The sequence below is a fragment of the Phyllopteryx taeniolatus genome, chromosome 3 (genome assembly GCF_024500385.1).
Source record: "Phyllopteryx taeniolatus isolate TA_2022b chromosome 3, UOR_Ptae_1.2, whole genome shotgun sequence".
In the NCBI taxonomy this organism is placed as follows: Eukaryota; Metazoa; Chordata; class Actinopteri; order Syngnathiformes; family Syngnathidae; genus Phyllopteryx; species Phyllopteryx taeniolatus.
Window position 1 is genome coordinate 12,480,253 of NC_084504.1, and position 22,765 is coordinate 12,503,017.

The 22,765-nt window shown below is 39.9% G+C and overlaps 1 protein-coding gene across 8 annotated transcripts; it reads right to left on the reverse strand.

The window, feature by feature from the left end:
* Positions 1-854: 854 nt before the first annotated feature.
* Positions 855-21,965, reverse strand: LOC133475782 (oocyte zinc finger protein XlCOF6.1-like). Of its 8 annotated transcripts, none has more exons than XM_061769193.1 (7): positions 21,632-21,965; positions 17,522-18,577; positions 17,088-17,415; positions 13,132-13,423; positions 8,900-13,029; positions 8,263-8,526; positions 855-3,065 (listed from the first exon to the last, which is right to left on the reverse strand). In XM_061769193.1, exons 6-7 carry the CDS (start codon positions 8,432-8,434, stop codon positions 2,005-2,007), a joined length of 1,233 nt encoding a protein of 410 aa, XP_061625177.1. In that variant the 5' UTR covers positions 8,435-8,526; positions 8,900-13,029; positions 13,132-13,423; positions 17,088-17,415; positions 17,522-18,577; positions 21,632-21,965; the 3' UTR covers positions 855-2,004. The 8 variants fall into 8 exon arrangements, with proteins under 8 accessions (XP_061625177.1, XP_061625182.1, XP_061625181.1 ...); XM_061769198.1 differs by having other exon boundaries at positions 17,088-17,269; positions 17,349-18,577; XM_061769197.1 differs by adding an exon at positions 18,819-18,897 and having other exon boundaries at positions 17,088-18,577.
* Between the last annotated feature and the right edge of the window lie 800 nt (positions 21,966-22,765).

Below are 22,765 nucleotides of genomic sequence, written 5' to 3' on the forward strand. Positions count from 1 at the left end.
TGAACACACACACACACAGGCTTTATTTTTGTAAAATTACAGGAAAATATTGTAATTCTTAACTTTGTAAAATTACAAATCGATTTTAAATCGATATTCCTATTCTCGTAATTTTAGGACTTTTCCCGGAAAAAAATAACTCAATTACCTTTCTTTTTTTCTCGTAAAACTACAACTGGCACCCTGCAGTGTTTTGATGTTATTCTTGTAACTTTACTTTATATTACAATACATGTCATTTTACTTTTCTCATTTGTTTCCTCGTAATGAGTTTTTTCTTCATAAAATCCCAATTACCTTGCCGTTGTGTGATTTTATTACTTTACTCCCCGCCAAATTTGTTCTTGTAATATTACCATTTAGTCTTAGGTAATACTACAATTGCAGTTCTCAAATAAAAATATGCGCAAATTATGACTTCTGTAATTTTACGACTTTTCACATGAAGGCCCTTTCATTCCGTTGACCTTTCTTCCTCATTCCTTCCATAAAGCGTTGTTTCCACCTTTTCATACCATCCTTGTTTCTTTCCTGTCAAACCATTTTTATTCCCTTCTCCCTCCCTTTGTTCCTTTCATACATCTTATCTACATCACTTATATAAATTCATTTTAAATTAAATGTGTACACTAACAATAAAATGTCTGTTATTAACCCAAACATTATTGCCACTAAATTATTTGCGAATATAAATATACAGTATTGACGTGTTGTTAGTGTCATAAATGCTTTGTAATTTAGAACACTGACAAACTGAAAATGACAGATTTATACTACAATTGTGGCATTATTAGAAATAACAAATGGAAACAACTGTTTCTGTATAAAATGGAATGACATTGATAGGGCAGTGCTTTCTTTGGGGGACATTTTATTTTCTTCAAGTGGCAAAATGCATTTGAGATATTTACAGATATTCATTCAACAAGAGCATTTGGAAGTCATTTCACAATCAAACACAGATCCAAAATAAAGTGAATGAGCTCATTTTTATGGCGTTGTCACAAACATGCAAAATAATATTAGGGCACACTAAAAAATAATAATAAAAAAAAACTAAGAAATTAAAGTTGAAATCTTGTGGGGAAAAAAATCGATTTAAAAAAAAGTTGTACATTTTAATGGGGGGAAAAGTTTCATTTGTGGGGGAAAGTATTTTCAAAAATTTTTGTTTTTTAAGGAAAAGTCTCTATTTTCGAGGGGGAAAATATTACATTTTTGATGAAGTCGATGAGCCGCAAAAATATATCCGCTTAAACTTTAAGCCATGAGCGTGGCGTCTTGAGATGAGTTTAATTCATTCCATGACTACACTCGTAACTGAATACAATCGCATCTCAAATCATGTTTTCCAACTAAATGGAAATGCTATTAATCCGTTCCAGCCCCCGCACCCCAAAAAATTGTTGTAATGTGTATTTTAATTAGAAAAAACAGCACTGCATATTGTACTTTATACAACATACAGTAATGACATTATTCAATATAATTTAAAAAAATGATTTTTTTTTTTGTCACACTGCATCAATTGAATGGCCATTGTTACTACGGTTTCTGGTGTGGCCATCTTGGCAGACAGACGGATATACTGTTCGTTATGATGTCTCAACACCTCCCGGCTCTTCAGTATGGCACTAATATTAGCTGTCCTTGTCAGGGGATAAAGAAAGTGTGACTGAATACTGCTACATTGTCTGTCTATGTGTGTTGCTGCACCATTTGTGTTCAACCCATTGCTGTGTTGCTGCACCATTTATGTTCAATCCATTGCTTAAAGGGATATAGCATTACAACATGGATGCTATTCAGCATCAAAGGAAGTTTGGGTCTTTATGGTCCATATTTCCCTAACAAGTTGATTTTATGTATCTTTGCTCAAGAAAATGCCTTCCAGCATGTTTCACTATAACCATTTTCACTCGTTATTGTCTAAAAAAAACAAAACAAAAAAACAGTACTTTGTTGTCATTTACAGTTGATGGCACAAAGGGATCAAGAGGAGCTTTATTCCCCGCTGTGCGCCCGCATGTGTGCGTTCAAACTGCTGGGATGAACAAACCTTTCGCCACACAGCGAACACGAGAACGTCTTTTGCCCTACGTGCGTCCTCAGGTGCGACTCCATGTGAGCCTTTTGTGTGAACCTTTTCGCGCACACGGAGCAAGCGAAGGGCTTCTCCCCGCTGTGCGTCCTCATGTGCAGCACCATATTGGCCTTGTGCGTGAACGTCTTGGTGCAAATGCCACAAGCGAAGGGTTTCTCCCCTGTGTGCGTCTTCCTGTGTGCCACCATGTTGGGCTTGTGCGAAAAGGTCTTCCCGCACACGGAGCAGGTGAACGGCTTCTCGCCCGTGTGCGTCCGGGCGTGCGAAGCCATGCTCTCCTTGCGGAAGAAGGTGGCGCCGCACACCGAGCAGCCGTAGGGTTTTTCCATCGTGTGCGTCTTCCTGTGCGCCACCATGTTGGGCTTGTGGAAGAAGGACTTCCCACAAACGGAGCAGGTGAAGGGCTTCTCCCCTGTGTGCGTCCTCTCGTGCGCTACCAAGGAGATTTTCTGGGCAAAACCTTTGCCGCATACCGAGCAACCGAAGGGTTTCTCCCCCGTGTGGATCCTCACGTGCGACACCATGTTGGACTTTTTGGAGAAGCTTTTACCGCATACGGAACAGCAAAAGGGTTTTGCCCCTATGTGGGTCGTTGCATGGACATCCAAACTACTCTGAGACGAGAAGATTTGGCCGCAAACGGAGCAAGAAAAGGGATGGACGCTGGTATGCGTGTTGTCACCTTCACAGTCTGAGTGTGTCGTCGATGGTTTTTCCACGTGATCGTCTGTCTCGTCGACACGACTCTGACTCGACCAGGGTGGCTCGTCTTTGTTGCTTTTCACAGAAACGAAAGCCGGCGGCAACTGGCTGACGTCGGCATCTTCTTCTTCCTCCTTAACGTGTGGGGGCTGCGGTCGCGCCTCTTCCTCTTTGACGTAAGAGGGCTGCAGATGCATTACACTGGAGATGCCCCACTGAGGAAGCTGTTGTACTTGACAACCAATCAGCTGCGGGTCATCTGCAGGGCGCAAACAAGTCAAATGTGATGGAAAAATAACTTGTGGTAATTTACCAAGACAAAATGGCTTGATATTTCCAAGGAAAAACGCTGTGTTTTTATTTTTTTTAAAACAACAAAAATCATACAGTGGGGCAAAAAAGTATTTAGTCAGTTACCAATTGTACAGGTTCTCCCACTTTTTTTTTTTTTTTTGGACCTGTTCGGCTGTTAGGTCAAGCAGAATGGAGGATCTGTATCCCTTTAATGCCGGAACAGTTTCACTGTGTCACAGTGGAGTTTTAAGCTGCCGCTGTGGTTTCTTCGTATTATAATTGATATTTATTGAGAATCAGAGTCGATCAGTCTAACAGAACAAAGTTTCTAGACGGGAGTGAGAAACGAATACAAAAGACAAAGCACTAATTGTAAACAAGATGAGAAAAGTAAATCATTACTAGGCTTTAAACGATCAGGATTTTTGGGGCCGATCACAGTTTAAAAAAAAAAAACATAACCGATCACCGATTCGATCACAAGATGGAGCAATGTGTCAATTTCAATGACTTGTTCATTTACTTAGTTGCTCAAAAAATTATATTTACAATAAATATATCTTTGTTTGTCTATTTATGCCAGTGAGGCATAGTGACAGACAGAACAAATAAATGCTCTTCTATTAGATAGCAGGAAGTACATACAGTAATTAATGTATCCACTTTTTATGATATTTTTGTTTGTTGGTGTGCTGTGAAATTTTTCAATTATAAAATATGTGCCTTACCTCCATAAAGGTTGAAAATCCCTGCTCTAGTCAGATCATGTACTCTAATCAGTCAGGTCAAACCAACATTACATGACAGAAATAATGGGTGCTAAATTACTGTAATTAAATTACTTTATTGTAATTACATTACTTCACACACACCGGAACTTTAGAGCACGATTCGACAGAACGTGCTACCACTAGATTGCTAGGCTACATAACGATTTGTTGCCTGCTTGCGACCCGTATCGTCTTAAAGGTCAGAACAAAGATTCAAATTTTTCTCTTGACAACGCTAGAAACTCTTTACAAACCACATCTGCCATTTCAAAGTGATTATAGAGCAGATATACAGCAGTTAAATCGATAAATATGATGCAGAATGCGCCTTCTGCTTTTTGCATCCAGCGTCTCTTCCCGGCGCTGTGACGTCATACGAGCCAAACAGCCTGTTCATTCGGCGTTGTGTGCTATTGTTCCCGTCCTTGTATATTTGTTGTCTCATGATTCAACAATGACGCGATGGTTTATTGTATGGCGTTTGGTTGTACAAATGGTTCTGGCAGTGGCAAGATTTTTTTTGGGCTTTCCAAGTGAAAAAGGAATACGTGACCAGTGGCAAGGGAAAGTCACTCGACAGGGGAAGAAACGTCGTCAGCTAAGGGTGCCTAGAAAGCATTCCAAACTCTGCTAATCACTTCGAACCGGCGTGTTTTGAGAAAGACTTAGCAGAATGCATGGGATACAGAGGTAGCGGGTGAAACCAGCTGCGGTGCCAACTATTTTTCCTCCGGCCATCGAGACATCAACCACCAGCAACAGAACTAAATCACGCAGCCGCCACGGTGGAGGATTTCCTTGTGTATACCTACGACTCTATTATGGTTACTATGCACTGGGGGGTAGGAAAAAAAAGACCCACACAGTACTTTTCAGTTTTGTCGTCTGTACTTTTGCCTATGACAAGCCAACAGACTTTCTGTGCGGCGTGTTATAACGCTACTCGAGCGAGGACCACACAATATATAGGTATACTGCATCCTATGTAAAAGCTTGTGCCGTGTCACTGAAACATATATGAATATATAATACGTATAGTCGTGCTAAAAAATATTGGCGTGCCATTATTTCTAGCCATGACTGTATAAAAAGACATGCTTTTGACATACCGTCGCATCGAGCCTGTGGCCACTCTCTTTTTCTGTTGTTCAGCTGCTACTTGGCTGCTCGTCGTCGTCACTGTCAGGTTTCGACCTCCTGATCGTCTCAAACATGTTCGGTTTGACGATGCCAAGTTCAGTTGGGTGCTCCTGTATGTCGAAAACCTCCTCCTCCTCATATTCCAACACGTTGGTCGCCATTGCGTAAAGAGTGTAGCGCGCTGTGTTTGTCAATTGCAACTTGTCACTTCTGGTAGCCCTTGCGGTGGATAGAGTAACCACTCCCCGGTGTCTTGAGCTTCGGGTATGTTCGGGGAGGACTCGATATTTGTCATAAAAACCTCATTTTTAGCTAAACTATGGTTGAAAACTTCCTGGAAGTTACGTGCATGTATTACAGAAACATATAAACAATGCAAATTGAACTCCATAACATCTTTGTCATCCGCCCTTTAAAAGTATGTGAAAATACCTCAAGCAATCCTTGAATTAAAGTCCTCTCCCGAGTACCAATGACCACCAACACACGTTTTTCCCCATTTAGTTCTTATAATACACACGACGCGATCAATTGTTGTTGTCGTGGCCGTGGTAACGAATGTATCCGGTCGCGGTTGAGTTGACAAGGTAAAGCCCAGTGAACGGAAAAAACGGGATGCGGTGGTATCGGAATACAAGATTTTATTGCAGTAGTCTGACATAGTGCAATCGTGAAAGACCAAATTTGTCTTGTAGTCTGTCCCACACCGCGGCTGTTTTAAAAAAAAAAAAAAAAAAAAAAAACTTTATTGGTGGTCAGATATTTACAGTAATACGTCAAAAGACACGCGACAAGGCTAAAAATAAACTAGCTTTTGAAATCAAATATACCGTACACGATGGCGACACGGAGTAAAATGTCTTTCGCGGAGCTGATCAATGATCGGCGAATTATGACATTAAAACCGATCATCATAAAATGCTAATTATCCGCCGATACCGATCAGGCCGATAAGATCGGTTATTACAATGAAACATTAGATATGAGTGTTGAAAGGGGCAGTAGTGCCACACCCTGTGAGGGAAGGACAGGACATGATAGGACTGGAGGACAGGAGAAGAAGCATGCAGGACAATGGTCGCGAACCCGGCTGTACAACTGAAGTGTGGTGGGAGTGACTATGTAACTTATAAATGTCTAGAGGACCAGAGTGTGGGGAGGGGATACCCAAGCAATTAGCATATTTATGAGTTATTTGTCGCAATAAGTGAGTGGCCCCACACCCAGCAAAAAGGTCCAGGGTTGCGTGCCTGCGGACACATGCAAGTGAATTGACACAGTTTCGCATGCACAATGACTGACAGAAGTGTCCCGTAATTGCTGTGCCTGCACCGCGGTGGCTGAGGACCCCACCCAATCAATTGAGAGGCGGGATCGGGCCCAGGAGTCCACCCGAGAGCAGCCCGGCGGAGGGGACACCAGGGCAGTCCGCCGGCCCCACCAAGGCGCCCCGACAACCGGCCGCCCGGAGGAGGCCACAGGGACCCAGTGACCCCCCCCACCAAAATTTGCTAATAAATGATTTAAAAATCAGACAATGGGATTTTCTGTATTTTTTTCCCCTCATTTTGTCTTTCATAGGTGAGGTATACCTATGATGAAAATTACAGGCCTCTCTCATCTTTTTAAGTAGGAGAACTTGCACAATTGGTGGCTGACTAAAATACTTTTTTGCCCCACTGTACACAGTGGTACTTTGACTTACAAGAGCCCCAACTTACTTTTTTGAGGCGCAAGGTGTCGCTTGGTCCATTTTTTTGCTCTGTGTTTTGAGCCAAAATTTGAGTTATGCACAAGCTTCAGATACAGCACCACTCGAGTGCCGTGAAAAAAAGAAAAAATGAAGCAACTAAGGTACTGTAATACCCTCGCATGTGGGCAAGGAAAGCCACAGTCACATTCAACTGTTTATTGAACAGCACAAACGGTCAAACACAACAAACACTCGCAAGGAGCTGCTGTTGGCAACAACTCACCTCCAGACCCTCAGACGCAGACAAACCAGCCAACCCGACTCAGGGTCGTGACGTCACTTACGAGCCACACCCCTTAAAGGGTCAAGTACAGAATTACTACAGTATGTAGACTAATTACACTTGTTAAAACCAGTTGACTTCTTTACATTTTCTTTTATATTTTTATACAATAAAGCAGTACTGTGCAATACCACAATACATATAGTGCACTATATAAATGTCTACCACATGATATAACCCTTTGTTGTTTACATATTGGTAATTATTTTGATGTGTGGGGTATTGGGTTAGATCTGTTGATACACTAATGTAATGTCCGACAGTTGCTTTTCTATTTTCTATTGTGCGACAACAATGACTTGTACGCTACACTAATGTTGTATGCACAAAGAATGAAGGTTAATGTAACTGGAGTAATAGGGCATTATTTTTCTCACAGCAAATAGTATTTACAGCACTGCTAGAGAAGCAAGTAAACAACAATGTCCATTACAATGTACACAACAACAGTGTACATTCCTTAAAAACGGGTTGTATTCTTTTATCTATTTCAATATTTTTCTGCATGAAATGTGTGTTTATAATGCAGAAAAAGTATGAGAAAATTAGATGGAGATTTTCATTTTAAGTGAAAACACTGGGATGTATAACGTTATCGGGATATAACATTTTGCACTACGTCTCGTAAGGTAATGCTTTTTCTCAACATACAAAGCCCGTTTCAAATGCCAGGTTTTTGTGATATGTAAAAGAATGAGATCAAGATCAATCATTTGAAAGCTTTTGCCACCATAGATGTGACCTATAAGCTTTCAGGGGGGCGGGGGGAGCCTTTATTTGGGGTTAATCAGAGGCAATTTAAATAGTGACTCCCATTTAACAGATTAAATGTGATTGGTTAATTGTGAACACAGCCACTTTCACACCATAAAAACCTGGCATTTGAACGGGGGGTAGACTTTTAATAACCATAGTATAGACATTTTTTATCTCTAAAAAAAAGTTTTTTTGTGACACTACCTCTTTATTCTCAATTATCTACTACTCTTTTCTCTTTCAGGCTGATGTTGAAGAGTCATTGTTGTTTTCTGTTTTTTTTTTTCATTTCAGCTTGACTTTATGACGACCTTTTGCTTGAGTATTGAACGTTAAAACGTTTGTAAGACATCCAAATACCCATGAGTGGAAGGGAGATTAATACAGAACGTGGATGTGTTGTTGGATGTTAAAGTAAAAGTGTTAAATAGAAGGCTAGCGACAATGTGGACGAACAGACCTTGGATGTGAAATTGCACCGTCTGGGAAGCTTCCAGCTGGCGTCGTTGTCGCTCGTTCTCTTCTCTCGCTCGACAAAGTTGCTCCTCGTACGAGGCTATCGTTGTTTGAAAAAGCACGTAGATTTCGTCGGCGGCCGCAACGAGTCGCTCCCTCACCAAGTCTTTTAACATTTTTAATGTTTATCCCCACACTCCCTTCACTCCAGTTCAGCTTGTCGTCCTGTCGCTTTTTCAGCGAACTTCCGCCTTTTTCTTCTTCGGTACTGCAGAAAGGTAACCGTGACGTCAAACGGCTGCCATCTTGCGGGGGTATGTCTATTATTTTCCCCTCAAAATTATTTTGACCATAAATGCAATAGAATATTTATCCTGCTTCATGTTCACAAGGACTGGTAAGACATCTGCAGTTATCATATCCCATCCCTGCTCCATATTCTGTGAATTTAAGTCTCGTCCGCTTCCATAATAATACAAACAAACATCATAAATGCAACTCCTTACATCACCTCAGATGAGGAGAATTTTAGGCCTCATACTTGCACCCTCTACTTCCGCATTTAGTGTACTTAACAGTCCTTTGTCATCATTGAATTGAAGAATAACCATAAAGTCCCTTCCCAAAAGAATCCTTCCTACCTCAGCACTCCTGCAATTCAGCGTTTTCATCTTCGCTGGTGCATTTATGGTGGCAACGCATCCAGTACGTCAAACGGCCGCCACCTTTCAGCAGTACTGGCGGCTTGAGTTGAGCACACGAGAAAACTTGTCACAAAGGGGTCAGAATCCAAATCATCTTTATATAAAAAAATAAAATGTACATTATAAAATGACTTACTGAGCTACATACATGTTTTGTACTGTTGTTGTACCCTATACACGTGATGTTCATACTGTTTGGTCCAGAAGTATTTGGACAATGACAATTTTACACACTACAGATGCTCATCACTTTCTCGGTGATGCCCTAACCAACAATACAAACTGCATTGAATGATTAAACGATGATGAGGATGAATCTACTGTGCTGATGAAAACAGGGATTTGTAGCATACTGAACAGAAAAACAACATTTAGAGCTCTTCAGATTTTTTATTTTTTTAAGTGGACTGTATGGGCTGAAATGTGTATGCGCCACCAGAAAATGAATTTGAATCATTTATATTTCAATTTGAATTGCTTAACTTGAATAAATTGCATTTAAAGAATGAATTTGAAATGCATAATTAGACTTTGTATTTAATTTGAAATTGAATGTATTAGTTTGTGAACTGAAGTCCAATAAATTTGAAACAATGTAAGATGTTAGTCTGATATTGACATAAAAAAAAAAAAAATAATACTGTCTTTTCCTATGTTGGAAAGGAAGCAACTTTTCACGTCTTCTGGACCCGATGATGTATTCCACAAAGGTTAAGGAAAGATGGTAGAAAGGTTAGGATCTGGTTAGATTTGACTTTCCGGGATGCTGATTGGCCGAAGAGGAGATCTGTATATGCGAACGATTGCTATTTCTAAAATACCCCGATGTCTGTCACAGCGAATTTGAAACTGAATTTGTAGATAGACTGAATATGAATTGAGAGAACTGAAAGTGAAAATAAATCGAGTTGAATTTCCAGTGAGGATCAAAACTTTCAGAGAAACAAATACATTTTAGAATCTTACATTCAGTTTCAAGTTTATTGGACTTCAGTTCCAAACTAATCAAATACATTTCAAATTCTACTATTAAAGTGCCACAAAACAGGCCTAAAAAATGTCCTGTAAATTCGACACACCACAGAAAAGAGTGATATTAAAAAGCCAGACAATGAATGAATGGATAATTGATTTAAATGTTTTTATTTTAAATTGCAAAGTACAGTCCCCTCCAAAAGTATTGGAACGGCAAGGTCAATTCCTTTGTTTTTGTTGTGTACTGAAGACATTTGGGCTTCAGATCAGTCTGGTCAAGTCAGTGGGTCGCAGGCTTGATGCAGCTATTGCAGCAATTAAGTGTTATGCCATCAAATATGAAATGTTATTCACATTAAGTTAATTTAATAAAGTCTGTTCCAATACATTTGCTCACTTGAAAAGTGGGTGGGTTCAAACAAAAGGTGCTCGGTCCTGAGTTGTTTAACATATCTAGATGGCAAATACCATGAAATAAAAGCTGGAATTCTGAACTTTTTGTCTCATATTCATCTTTTGATCTGAAACCCAAATGTCTTCAGTACACAACAAAAACAAAGGAATTGTCCTTGCCGTTCCAATACTTTGAGAATGGAGACATTCGTCCAACGTTGTGGACGTGTGACTGGATGGTCTGAAAATCCCGCCTCCAGCTGTCAATGGAATACTTCGATCACGGCTCCTATCTGCGGGGATGCACATAGCCCTTTCATGGGCCGCACACTCATTCTGCCCCTTTGTTTCCGTTGAAATTCAGCGGGCCGTTAATCGACGGAGGGACTCACCGCGGCGTTGCGAGTCGCAGCCTTCGGCGGCCACAGCCGGATAATTCCCCCCGCTCCACTTCCTCACCCACCATGCGAGTGGCTGAAAACCCTTCATTGTTGCGCCAAATGTTTGCCATGTACTTCAAATGATGTAATTCAAATTCAGTTTTTTTTTTTTTTTTTTTTTAAATGTAATTATTCAAGTAAAGCAATTGAAATTCAAATATAAATTATTCAAATTCAGTTTCTGGTGGCACATACTGCACTCCATAGGAGTACCGTAAAACTTTCTTTTATTCTGTTTTGTGTTTGCGCATGTGTGTATTCCAATTGCACTTATAACTAAACCTTATACCACAAATTGGACAACTAAAGGGCTTTTCTCCTGTGTGTGTTATCATGTGTGATGCAAGATGTGACTTTTGAATGAATGCTTTACCACAAACTGAGCAAACAAAGGGTCTTTCTCCCGTGTGTTTTCTCATATGTATAATCAATACTGAATTGCTAGCAAAATGTTTACCACAAACTGAGCAGATTGAAAGTTTTTTACGTGTTTGTGAATTGTCCTTGTTGACAAGCGTTGCCTCGTTTTTAAAAAATGTCAACAGTTTGTCGTCACCTTCACAGTCTGCATCACTCTTCAGAGGTCCTTCCATGTCGTCACTGTCTGACAGTGGCGCTAAGAGGTTGTCTGGCGGTGGTCCTCCACAGTGGTCTCCACTTGGACTGTGATAATGAAGCTCTGACCACGCACGTGGTTTGTCTTTGTCGTCTTCACTCTCCACAAAGGCTGGAAACTTGCTGATGTCAGTCTCCTCCTCTTCCTTTTTAACCTGGGTTTGCTGTGGATGTGCCACTTCCTCTTCATGGTGAGGGGCCTGTTTATCCTCCTGCCCCAAACTGGAGCTCCCTCTGTGCTGCTGGACAGCTGCAGGACACGAGCAACACAAAAACAATATTTGTTCACACACATCAATTATATTGTGATTCTACCATATGTTATTGAGTAATGGAACTTCAGGCCCCATCTCCATGGAAATGATGTCAATCTTTTTCTTAATAGTTGTTTTAGTTTCCCTTAAACATATTAAGTGTCTACGTCCACACGAAGACAGTGAAAAGCTGTTGTATATAAGCCAGGCTTGAGATGGCGCTGTAACGCTGCCATAGGAAGTCCCCCAAAATAGAGAATAAGAAGTGGTAAACATACAACATGAGGGAACCCACTACGACATGATTGGCTCATGCTTCGCAGGAAGGCCAGGCTTCGCAGATGTAACGAAACGACCGTTCCAAATATGTATCGCATTTGTACAAAACAAAAACAAAGAAGTTTGTTATGGTTCATTTTTAGGGCTAGGTTTGAAGTAAAGGCGGTTTAGAATGGGTTGAGGTTAGGATTAGTGGGATTCATATTAATGCCACCAAACATAGGTCACAGTCTTCTTTTCCCATCTGGAAGCAGATGGGCTTATTCTAACGGGATACGGCAGCCAATCATAGTGCAGCAGCACGCGTGATGGAGCCAGTAATATTGGAGCAGGGCGTGTCCTGCCTAGAACGCACGTGGGATTCCTAATATCGCAACAATGACAGGGAATGTGAAGCGAGTCGTACAGAAAACATTTGCGTGAACTGACGACAAGCTAAAACCCACCAAGTGCTGGCAATGACTAATACTTCAAACGTAGATTCAATCAGATTTATTGATTGGAATATTAAAAAGCTCCATCATTAAACGCAACAGGGTTGAAATATGTATATTTCATTGTGATTTGTTCTGGAAACTAAAAATCGATGTAGTTAAAACAAAAAGATATCTGAGGTTGTTAATGTTTTGCAAATAGTGAGATAGTTAATTAAATAAATAAAAAAAACTCTTAAATTTACTTGTATTGCTTTTCATTGAAACAAAGGGAAACACAAACCAACTTAGTTTTAGTTAGATCAACTACCAGTGGTTTTCAAAGTGTGATAGGAGTACCACTAGTGGTACGCAGGCTCTCCCTAGTGGTATGCAAAACAATCACCAAATTAAATGTTCAAACTGTGCATATTGTTATACTGGCATAATTCACTTAAAGTTTGACACATCACAAAAAAAGGAGTCCTGTTAACAAGCCGGAAATGAATGAATGAAGTTAAAATAATAATAATATAGATAAAAACCGCAAAGTATGTGAAACCAGGCTTGCAAATGGTCAAGAATTGAGACATTCTTTAATCTTGTGGAAGCTGTAGGCATGTCGCTGAATCCTCTGAAAACCCCGCCTCCCCAGAACTTCCAGCTGTCAATCAAATATGTGCCTTCTTTCATGGCTCCTAAGCAGGGAGAGGAGAATTCCCAACAACAGATGTTACACACGCTCTCACAGGCTGCAGAGAAGCAGCCTCTGAACCGGCATAATGACAACTTTCCCTCACTTGAAATTCAGCGGAACAACGCTCTTCTGTAGCCGCCAAAGGGAGCGCCATGAGAGACCACAGCCGCACGACACGCACCAGTCGCCTTGGAGGATTTTTGTTCCCCTCTTCCTCCTCGCCCCGCAACGTAAGGCCGGCAGTTGTGAGGCTGACGAGCCTAATGCTGCTGTGCCGCACCTTCGGCGGCTTCTCTAACCGTTGTTGGACTGGCAAGAGGCCGCGGGGCGGCAGGTCCCGTCCGGTTTGCTGCTGCCTCGCAACGCAACACACTTCAGGGCAGACGGCAGAGAAACTGTAGCCCAAATAACACAAAAACAGATTTCACTTCAAGGAAGATGTGTTTTTTTTTTTTTAAGTTGTGGGTATAGTTTGATGGCTAGTTGCGCACTATACTGGTAGTAATGGGTCAGGTTAACTTTAAATGAATAAGGAAGTGGTGTGCTATATATATCATGCTATAAAGTTTACACCCCAGCCAGCTGCTGTCACGGGTCTAGTTTTTAGCCCTGCCCAGAAAAAAAATAAATCAGGCCAACTGAGATGATGAAAAACTATTTTAAGCTATATCTCAACACTTCAGGACTATATTGTTCTGTCTTTGCACATGCTCTCAGCACTTATCTTTAAACATTGTATTTCGAAACAAAACACGACAATGAGTTCAGTTCATCTTTAAGTATAATGCATTTGTATTTACACTTTTAGAACAGTTTGTTCGCAATCATTTAATTAAATTAAATTTGTGTCTAACTTTTATGCACATTGCAATAAATTTTAATTGAATCATTATTAGTCCTTTTTAATTTTCCAATACAGTGGTACCTTCAGATATGAGATACGAACCGTCATTCGGACGAATTTTGGCTTTGACTTGCGAGAGCAAACTTGGGATACGAGCGCTTGGTGACAGCAAACTCAATTCAACTCACTTCACAATGAGCACCACTTTCACAAATGGTGAACATTTCATCAAAAAAAAAATATTAAAAATTTAAAAAGAGGTTTCAAGCTGTTGAATGCCACTCCCAGTTGATGTTTATGGTCAAACTCAGCATTAAGTGAAGAGAATAAGTTGTGTATGTAAAACAACCACAGTTTTGCCTTAGGAATGTCCACGAGCTTAATGCTAACAAACAACAACCACATGAATGAAAAATGCCAGTTAGCATCGCCAGTCGCGGTTTTCAAACCCTTTGACAAACGAATATTTGGGTATATATAGTAGAAAAAGACATATAGTCATATATCATTGCTCACAGGATATATTCTTCATCCTTGACCAAAAAAAGACTAATAATACAGCAACTCACTGAGTGGTAGAACAGCAGAACTTTATTCTTTTTCGTTTGTCTGCATGACTGTACTATAAAATAGTGCCTCCTAGTGGCCAAGGCGGCCACGCCAGAAGGTGCACCACACTGGTGGATGAAAGATTCGATCATGAGGCACAAACTGTTTAATGCTTTACGTTCTATTTAACTATTTTATCACCCTGTGTTTTTATAAAGTAGAACATTATAGAATGCTACTTTTCTTTATTAAAAAAAAAATATATATAACCTCTGATTGGTTGCCTCCGTGTGGAAGACCCACTTTGACAGCACCCATCTTTGTAATGTTGACAGCGCTGGCTCGGGAGCGGAGAGGTAGGCGAGATCTTCGCTAGTGATGTAGATAAGCTCTAGAAATTGTAACCCTCATTTCAGGCCTCTCACCGTAAAAACATCTGGAGCTCAGGAATGCGACTTTAATTCATATTTCACGTTTACTGAGGCACCATAGAGCCAATATTGCATCCCAAATACTAGCAAAAGTTGGCTTGGCAAAATATGGGACCTCTAAACGCACATTGAGGTGTCAGGATCCAGCACTGAGGAGATTCCACGGGCTATTTTAAATCGAGGGACCGCTTATGTATCCTATGTGGAAGTCAAATAGCTCCTCAAAAGTAACATATAAAAACGGCCGTGTACCAGCTGGATCGTAAACGGAGCAGGACTTAATATTAAATAGTTAATCTTCTGTTTTGTGTCATTTGTTGATTATTATAGTTTGGATACACATTTTTGCTGAGTGTCTTAGTTATTTACCCCGTTCCAAATTATTATGCAATTTTTTTTTCTTTCAGATTTTCCTAAATACCGGTAGTTGATGCAAATGACTAATTTAAGTCATCAACTGCTAGAATATAATTTGAATGTTTTTGAAATTATCTAGTCCCAATGATAAGATTTTTTTCTCCAAAAACTAAAAACTTAAGAAACTTAAAAAATGTACTACTCCAAATTATTCCACACGAGAGTTTCAAAACATTTTATTGGTTGTAAAGAACTGAAAATAGTAATTTGCTGAATTTACAGCATAACGAGGTCATATTTACTCAATCCAAAAGTTATTTCATTCAAAAACATTCTTTGAAGCACGATATTATTCACTGACGAATGCCGTGCAACCCTGGATAGTCCGGATTGATGGAGTAATGGATGAACTGAAACTTGCACTGCTTAAAATGTATTTATATAAATACTCGCACCCTATCATGTTATTGCATATAGCATAACCTTTTTTTAACAGTATTTTATTTATCCTATATCTTCTTATCCTTTCTGCATTTGTTAGTCTTGTCTTGACTATTTGTATTGATCATTCATGACCAGTGATGCCGAGTAGTGTTGTTTAGTTTGCAAACTCCCAAAATCCGCCCTGTGGCGTAACGAGTGAAGTAACGCGTTACTTTTCCCGGGAAACTTATTCGACTACAGTTACTTCTTCGATCCAACAATGGTTACTTTTGCATCATCAATCTCTCTCACCGAACAGTAATTTGTAGCTGGTGATTCAAACAAAGAGCAATCCAAGTGTGCAGAAGCATTTAACCGAGACCACCCTTCTTTTCTTTTTTTACGATTGGGAAGTGATTGATTCTCCAATGCACAGTGACAGTGCAGTACCATAAACGTGCAAACAACAACAATTTCAGTGTCGCAACACTATTTTTATTTTCCTTAGTAAAAAGTGTATTTGATTGTGGTTAGGTTTTGATTTACACAATATGAATACAGTTTTACTGCCGTGTTAAATGCACAATGCATTGTGGGTTCATTATTTATACCGAGTGCGTGATCATCAAACGGTCATGGAGGATAAGGACCGACTCACTTACAATAAAAAAATTGTTGAACGCGCTGCACAAATATTTAAGTTATGTTGATGACATCATTCTGTAACTTGTGTGGTGTACATTACCAAGTAGTGGGTACGGTTAAGCTAATGCTTTTTTTTTTTTTTTTAAACTCTGGATAAGTGATATTCCTGCCACATGGCAGCTGCTGAAAGTAACTAAAAAGTTACATTTTTTTTCTAACGTAGTTACTTTTGAAATCAAGTATTCAGTAAAGTAACTTGTAAGTTTTTCAAAGCAACTGTGCCAACACTGCTCATGACTTACTGTATCTTAGTTGAATGTTTAAATCAGTACACCTTTATTGTAAACAGTCATCCATTGCAATAAAGGGAAAGACATGATTTCTGATTTCAGAAAACATGTCCGAGGAGTGAGGCCCTAGGAAGTTGCAAATACAGAAATGAGATGAGCCCTAGATGTCAAAGTTTGAGACCGATAACAAGAATGATTTTACTGGTCCGTTTACCTGTCACATGACATAAAGGCAGTGTTCCGATTGCCTGATGGGGAAGAGCAAGATGGGTTGCTTTTTGTTTTTGTTTTGCTTGCTTGTTAAAATGAACTTCGTAGCTAAAGTGATCACGTCATATCTACAATGTTGTTACGACTGTGCCGTCGTTTGACAGCAAAACACCTCTCTTGGCCAGGGAACGTGCTTAGTAAAGATTAATTCATCATTTTGATCTTGCTCTTTTTGTAAAACCAACATTAATGCACTTTTAACCCTCCTATTTGATACTTTAAACATTAACCAGATATTTGGTGAACAGACCTTCGACGTGGAGAACACTGTGAGTGTTGTAAACAGCTTTCAGTTGTCGTCGGTGTCGCTCGGTCTCCTCTCTCGCTCGGCAAAGTTGCTCCTCGTACGACGCGATCGTTCTTGCAAACAGGCCAAAGATTTCGTCGGCGGCCGCAATGAGTCGCTCCCTTACCAACTTTTTCAACATGTTGCTGTTGTAGACAGTTCAACGAGCACGGACTTTCAACCGCGCTCTTTATCGTCGTTGGAGCGTGGGGTAGCTATGCTAACCTGGGCCTTTTCTTCTTCGATGGTGCTTTCACAGCAGAAACGCAACTGGACGTCAAACGGCCGCCATCTTGCGGCGGTATTGACGACAGCCAAAAAAAAAAAAGATGCAAAGGGTCAGAATCGTAATTGTCAGAGCAAAGAATAAAGCGGACATAAAACACGATGGTACATACCTAAATTATATACTGCGTATGCATCATGTAAAGTTGATGTTCACATTTTGAGAACACACTCCGAGGTCCGTAATTATTTGGACAATGACACTCTTAAGCACACACAGCAGCAAATACGAGTAAATCATTACTAGTGAAGATACCAAAATTGGGAAAGGGCGATGATGATCAATCTGCTGTGACGTACGTTGAAGACAAAAATGACGTTGTGTACTGCACAGAAAAACAAAACATTTGTAGCTCTTCAGAAGAATACATTTCAAAAATGGAATACTGTAACTTATTTTATTCTCTCTGTGCTGTGTAGGCGCATGTGCACATTCAAACTCGACTTATGACGAAACCTTACACCACAAACAGAACAACTAAAGGGTTTTTCTCCCGTGTGTGTTCTCATGTGTGTTCCCATATGATCCTTGCGAGAAAAGGTTTTATGACAAACGGAACAACGAAAGGGTTTTTCTCCAGTGTGCGTTCTCATATGTAATACAAAGCTTGCCCTTTGAATGAATCTTTTACCGCAAACTGAGCAACCAAAGGGTTTTTCTCCCGTGTGTCTTCTTACGTGGACAATCAATACTGAATTGCTAACAAAACTTTTACCACAAACTGAGCAGGTAAAACGTTCACATGCCTGTGAAGTTTCCTTCCGGCCAGGAATTGTCTCCTTTTCAGAGCGTTGCGATTGTTTGACGTCACCTTCACAGTCTTCGCTACTCCTCAAAGGTTCTTCAGTGTGGTTACTGTCAGACAGTGGCGCTAAAAGATTTTTTGGTGGTGGTGGTCCTTCACATTGATCTCCACTTGGACTGTGATGATGAAGTTTTGACAGCTCAAGTGAATCATCTTTGTTGTCTTTACTTTCCACAGAAACACGGGTCTGTGGAAACTCTCTGACGTCGTCCTCCTCCTCTTCCTCCTTAACATGGAGGCGCTGTGGATCCTTCACATCCTCTTTAATGTAGAGGGGTTGTGGATGCTCCTCTTCCTCTTTAAGGTGGAGGGGTTGTGGATGCTCCTGCTCCAAACTGGAGCCCCCCGACTGCTGCTGGAGGTCTGCAGGACATGAGCAACGCAAACAGAATTTGGCTCAAACACATCAACTATTTTGTGATTCTACCAAATGTCAGTGTGTGATGACCCGTTCAGTCATATTGGTTAGCACACACGTCGCTTGTTTGTTTGTAAGCCCCTAGTCCAACTAGCTACAGACACGTCCGCATTCTAAAGAAAACAGCTATGTGTAAATGAAACATTGCTGTGGTAATCCATTCATTCATCCATCCGTTTTGTTTACCGCTTATCGTCTTGAGGGTCGCCGATGAGTTGGAGCCTATCCCAGCTGACTTTGGGCAAAAGGCAAACAACAGCCTGGACTACAGCCGGTCAGTCGCAGGGCACATATACAAACAGACAACAGTTCACACTTATAATCACTTCACTGAGTGGAAACTGAACCCACGCTGCCCACACTGAAGCCAGGTGATTGTATACTGTGGTAAAAGTTAATGCAATTAAATGTTAGTCAACAGCGTCCCTCCAAAAGAATTCAGACTTTTTTTTTTTTTTTGCAAACCACTAGAGTTTGTACCACTACACACTGAGAATTGTGAATATACGTCCTATAGCTTCATAAATTCATTAAATACTTGGGACTGAATAGTTTTCTGTACTTTTATATACAATCACTGTGATCAGTTATAATGTAACCCAACTGAATTGCCCGTAGCTGTGAATGTGTGCGTGAATGGTTGTTTCTATGTGCCCTGCGATTGGCTGTCGACCGGTTCAGGGTGTACCCCACCTCTCGCCCGGAGATAGCTGGGATAGGCTTCAGCATGCCCGCGACCCTAGTGAGGATAAGCGCAACGGAAGATGAATGATATTAATTATAATTACTCTTATCCCTGAAGGGGAAATTAAACTCTCAGTTTAATGTATACTTCATTTGGCACACTACACACAGAAAAGTCATTATAAACTCATAAAATCGTTTTTTGTTTTTGTTTTCTTCTTTCTCCAATGTTGTAATATCACGTTTCTGTGCAACAAAGCATGATGTCTGTGGCTGGGGGATGCCAGTTGCCTGAGGAAGACGATCATGTTTGCATATATGACCTCGCCTAATTAGAAATAGACAGACACATCGTTGTCCAGTCATCAGGTTGTATTTGAACTGTCTCTGTTCTTATTAAATTCCATCTCTTATTATTCTCAAAGTCCTTGTCCTGTCTCTTGTCTACTAAAGTATTGAGAGTTTTCCCTTGATACGCTCACATATAGGCGAGTACGCCAAAGAGGTTTGTGGCATAACTGTGAGCATGAAATTGGTTGGCAGAAATCCTGAACGCTTCCTATAACAGTGGCTGAAAAAGACTAGGAGTTACAATTAATCGACAACTAAATGATCACCACATTGCTCGACACACTATTTTGAAAATTAATAAATTGTTTAGAGCCATTGATTTGTTCACCTTTAAAAGTGTCCCAATCCTCTTTTAGCCTCTCAACAGCAAATATTTTCAGATTTCTGTCGTCTTTCATGAAAGCAGAATGATTACCTTTTATGTTTAATCAAAATAAGATATTTGCAAACATCAGCTTTTGCTTTGGAAAACAAACATTTTTGCCTATTTTCTGAAATGTTACGCACCAAACCAGTAATGGAATCATAATAAATTGATTTTGGTCTGAGGCTCTGCTTATTGTTTTGTGAAAGGATAGTTAAGTTGCCTATTGACTGACATGTTACGGAACCTACATACCAAACCTGTAACTAAATCATAATCAACTTATGTTGGTGCATTTTCTGCATGGTCAATCTGAAATAATGTTCCGTTTTTTAATAAAGGGATGGAAATAAAAAAATATGTTTTTTTTCCAATTCATCCAAAAGCTAAGAGACAGATTGATTATTAAATTAATCGTTAGTTGCAGCCCTGGATACAAGATACTATTAAATACAAAAGGGTTGAAATATATATAGTGCTGTAAAAAAGTATTTGCCCCTTCTCAAATTATTTTTGCATAGTTTCCCCACTTTAAAGGTCCCGTATTTTGGCTATGTAGACTTCCATAGAGTGCCTCTGTAACATGGACTTAGTATGAAAGTGTAAATTTCATTTTTAAAAAACACCTTGGTTTTGTCATACGAGTGTCCAGAAAAGGCCCCTATGACAGCTACTTCTGTTTGACCCAGTTTTGTATCCGCTTTGTCCATAGCTGGGCTCGACCATGCCCTTTCCTCTGATAGGTTGCCTCCGTGTTGATGACCCACTTGTGAGAGCACACGTGCTTGTTACGTTGACAGCCCTGGCTCGGGAGAGGTAGGCGGAGATCTTCACTAGTGACGAAGATAAGCTTGAGAAATTCGAATGACCTGATTTCAGGGCTCTTGGAAGAAAAACGTCTGAAACTCAAGAATGCGTGGACAGTTTTAATTCATATTTCACATGCTTACTGAGGCACCGTAGAGACAATATGGTATCCCAAATACTAGAAAAAGTTCATCTTTGTCTGATATTTATATGATATTATATTTGATGACCATAAACCTTAAAGTTGGGAAACAAATGCAAAAAAAAAATAAGAATTTGAGAAGGGGATAAATATGTGTTCTGTAAATTGAAAATCTATAACGAAACAAAAATAACTTCGAGGTTGTTAATGTTTTGTAAATACACAGTTAAATAAATGGGAAAAATCTTACTGTACTTCTATAGCTTTGCATTAGAACAAACATATTTATCATGATGCTGGTCCGTTTACCTGTCACATGACAGCAAGGTAATGTTCCGATTGGCTGGTCGGGAAAAGCAAGATTGCGTCCATTAGTTTGGTTATGCTCGTTTGTTAAAATGAACTTTTCAGCTAAAACGATCATAAGAAATAATATTTACAAACGTGATCGCATGTCATAATGACACATTGGCGCATTACGACTGTGTCGTTGCTTGACAGCTAATCATCTCTCGTGGACAGGAAAAGAGCTTAAATTCAAACTTATTAATAACATTTTGGTCTCGCTGGTTTTGTAAAACGTACACAATTAATGTACTTCCCTTTTAGATCATTTACATTTTGTAAATAATAGACATTGAGTGAACAGACCTTCGACGCGTATGATAATTTGAGTCTTGCAAACTGTTTCCAGTTGTCGTCGGTGTCGCTCGGTCTCCTCTCTCGCTCGACAAAGTTGCTCCTCGTACGATGTTATCGTTCCTGCAAACAGTCCGAAGATTTCGTCGGCGACCGCGATGAGTCTGTCTCTTACTAACTTTTTCAACATGTTGATGTTGAAGTTCGACCTCGCGCTTTGCCCCTGTTAAGTCTGGGTAGCTATGCTAGCCGCGGCCACCTTTTCTTCTTCGATGGTGCTGTCGCGGGAATAACGCCTCCGGACGTCAAACGGCCGCCATCTTGCGCCGGTATTGACGACTGTGTAAAATGACAGCAGAAGAAGAAAAAAATTGTCCTAAAAGCGAAGAATAAAACGGACGAAAAATCATGATGGTATATCTTATATAGCCTTTGCATAATTAACAGGTGATGTTCACATTTTGAGAACACACTTTTAAATCCGGAATAATTTGGACAATGGCAAAACACAGTGTTGTACCTAAACGAGTTCAACGAACGAAAGTTCATGAAGTAGTTTATATTTTGGGCGAACGTGAACTAAAGTTAGTGCTTTTTCATCTGTCAGCGTTGAGAGCATAGACTATTATTTAAACACTGTAATAACAAGCTGCTTTTTGTATCTTGCTGGCATGAGGAATGCGATTTCTTTATATATACTTGTGAATTGCGGATATATTTGTGGATTTGGAAAACACACGTGTAAATAATGTTGAGACATATTTCCGCCCATATAGTAAGAACATACTCTTTTATCCAAATCATCTATTGGTAGGCCGTATTGTATATCACCCTGTTATTTATTAACCTCAACTACTTCTAATCCACATACTATTTTTAACTTAATTGCTTTTCCACATTGTTCCTAATTTTTACAAATGAGTAATATGTTTCAGTCTCTTATTTTTGCCTTTATAATTGCTCCAAGCTTTACATACAATATATCTCAATTGCTCTCTCTATTGGATTTATATCTTTGATATTGTCCAGACCTTTGAGCTCATCCATTTTCTTTCCAATTACACTCTCTTTTTGATTCCTTCACTCAATTTCACTATCGTGACTCAAATTTTCAACTCGCCTCCACCCCCCGCGTCCCCCCTCCCG

What these genes read in the sequence shown, in the direction of transcription:
- LOC133475782 (XM_061769193.1), bottom strand. Translation starts at nt 8,434, where the DNA reads ATGTTAAAAGACTTGGTGAGGGAGCGACTCGTTGCGGCCGCCGACGAA. An exon ending in GGTGCAATTTCACATCCAAG is followed by an intron (nt 3,066 to 8,262) that starts GTCTGTTCGTCC and finishes TGCGCCCTGCAG; the next exon opens with ATGACCCGCAGCTGATTGGT.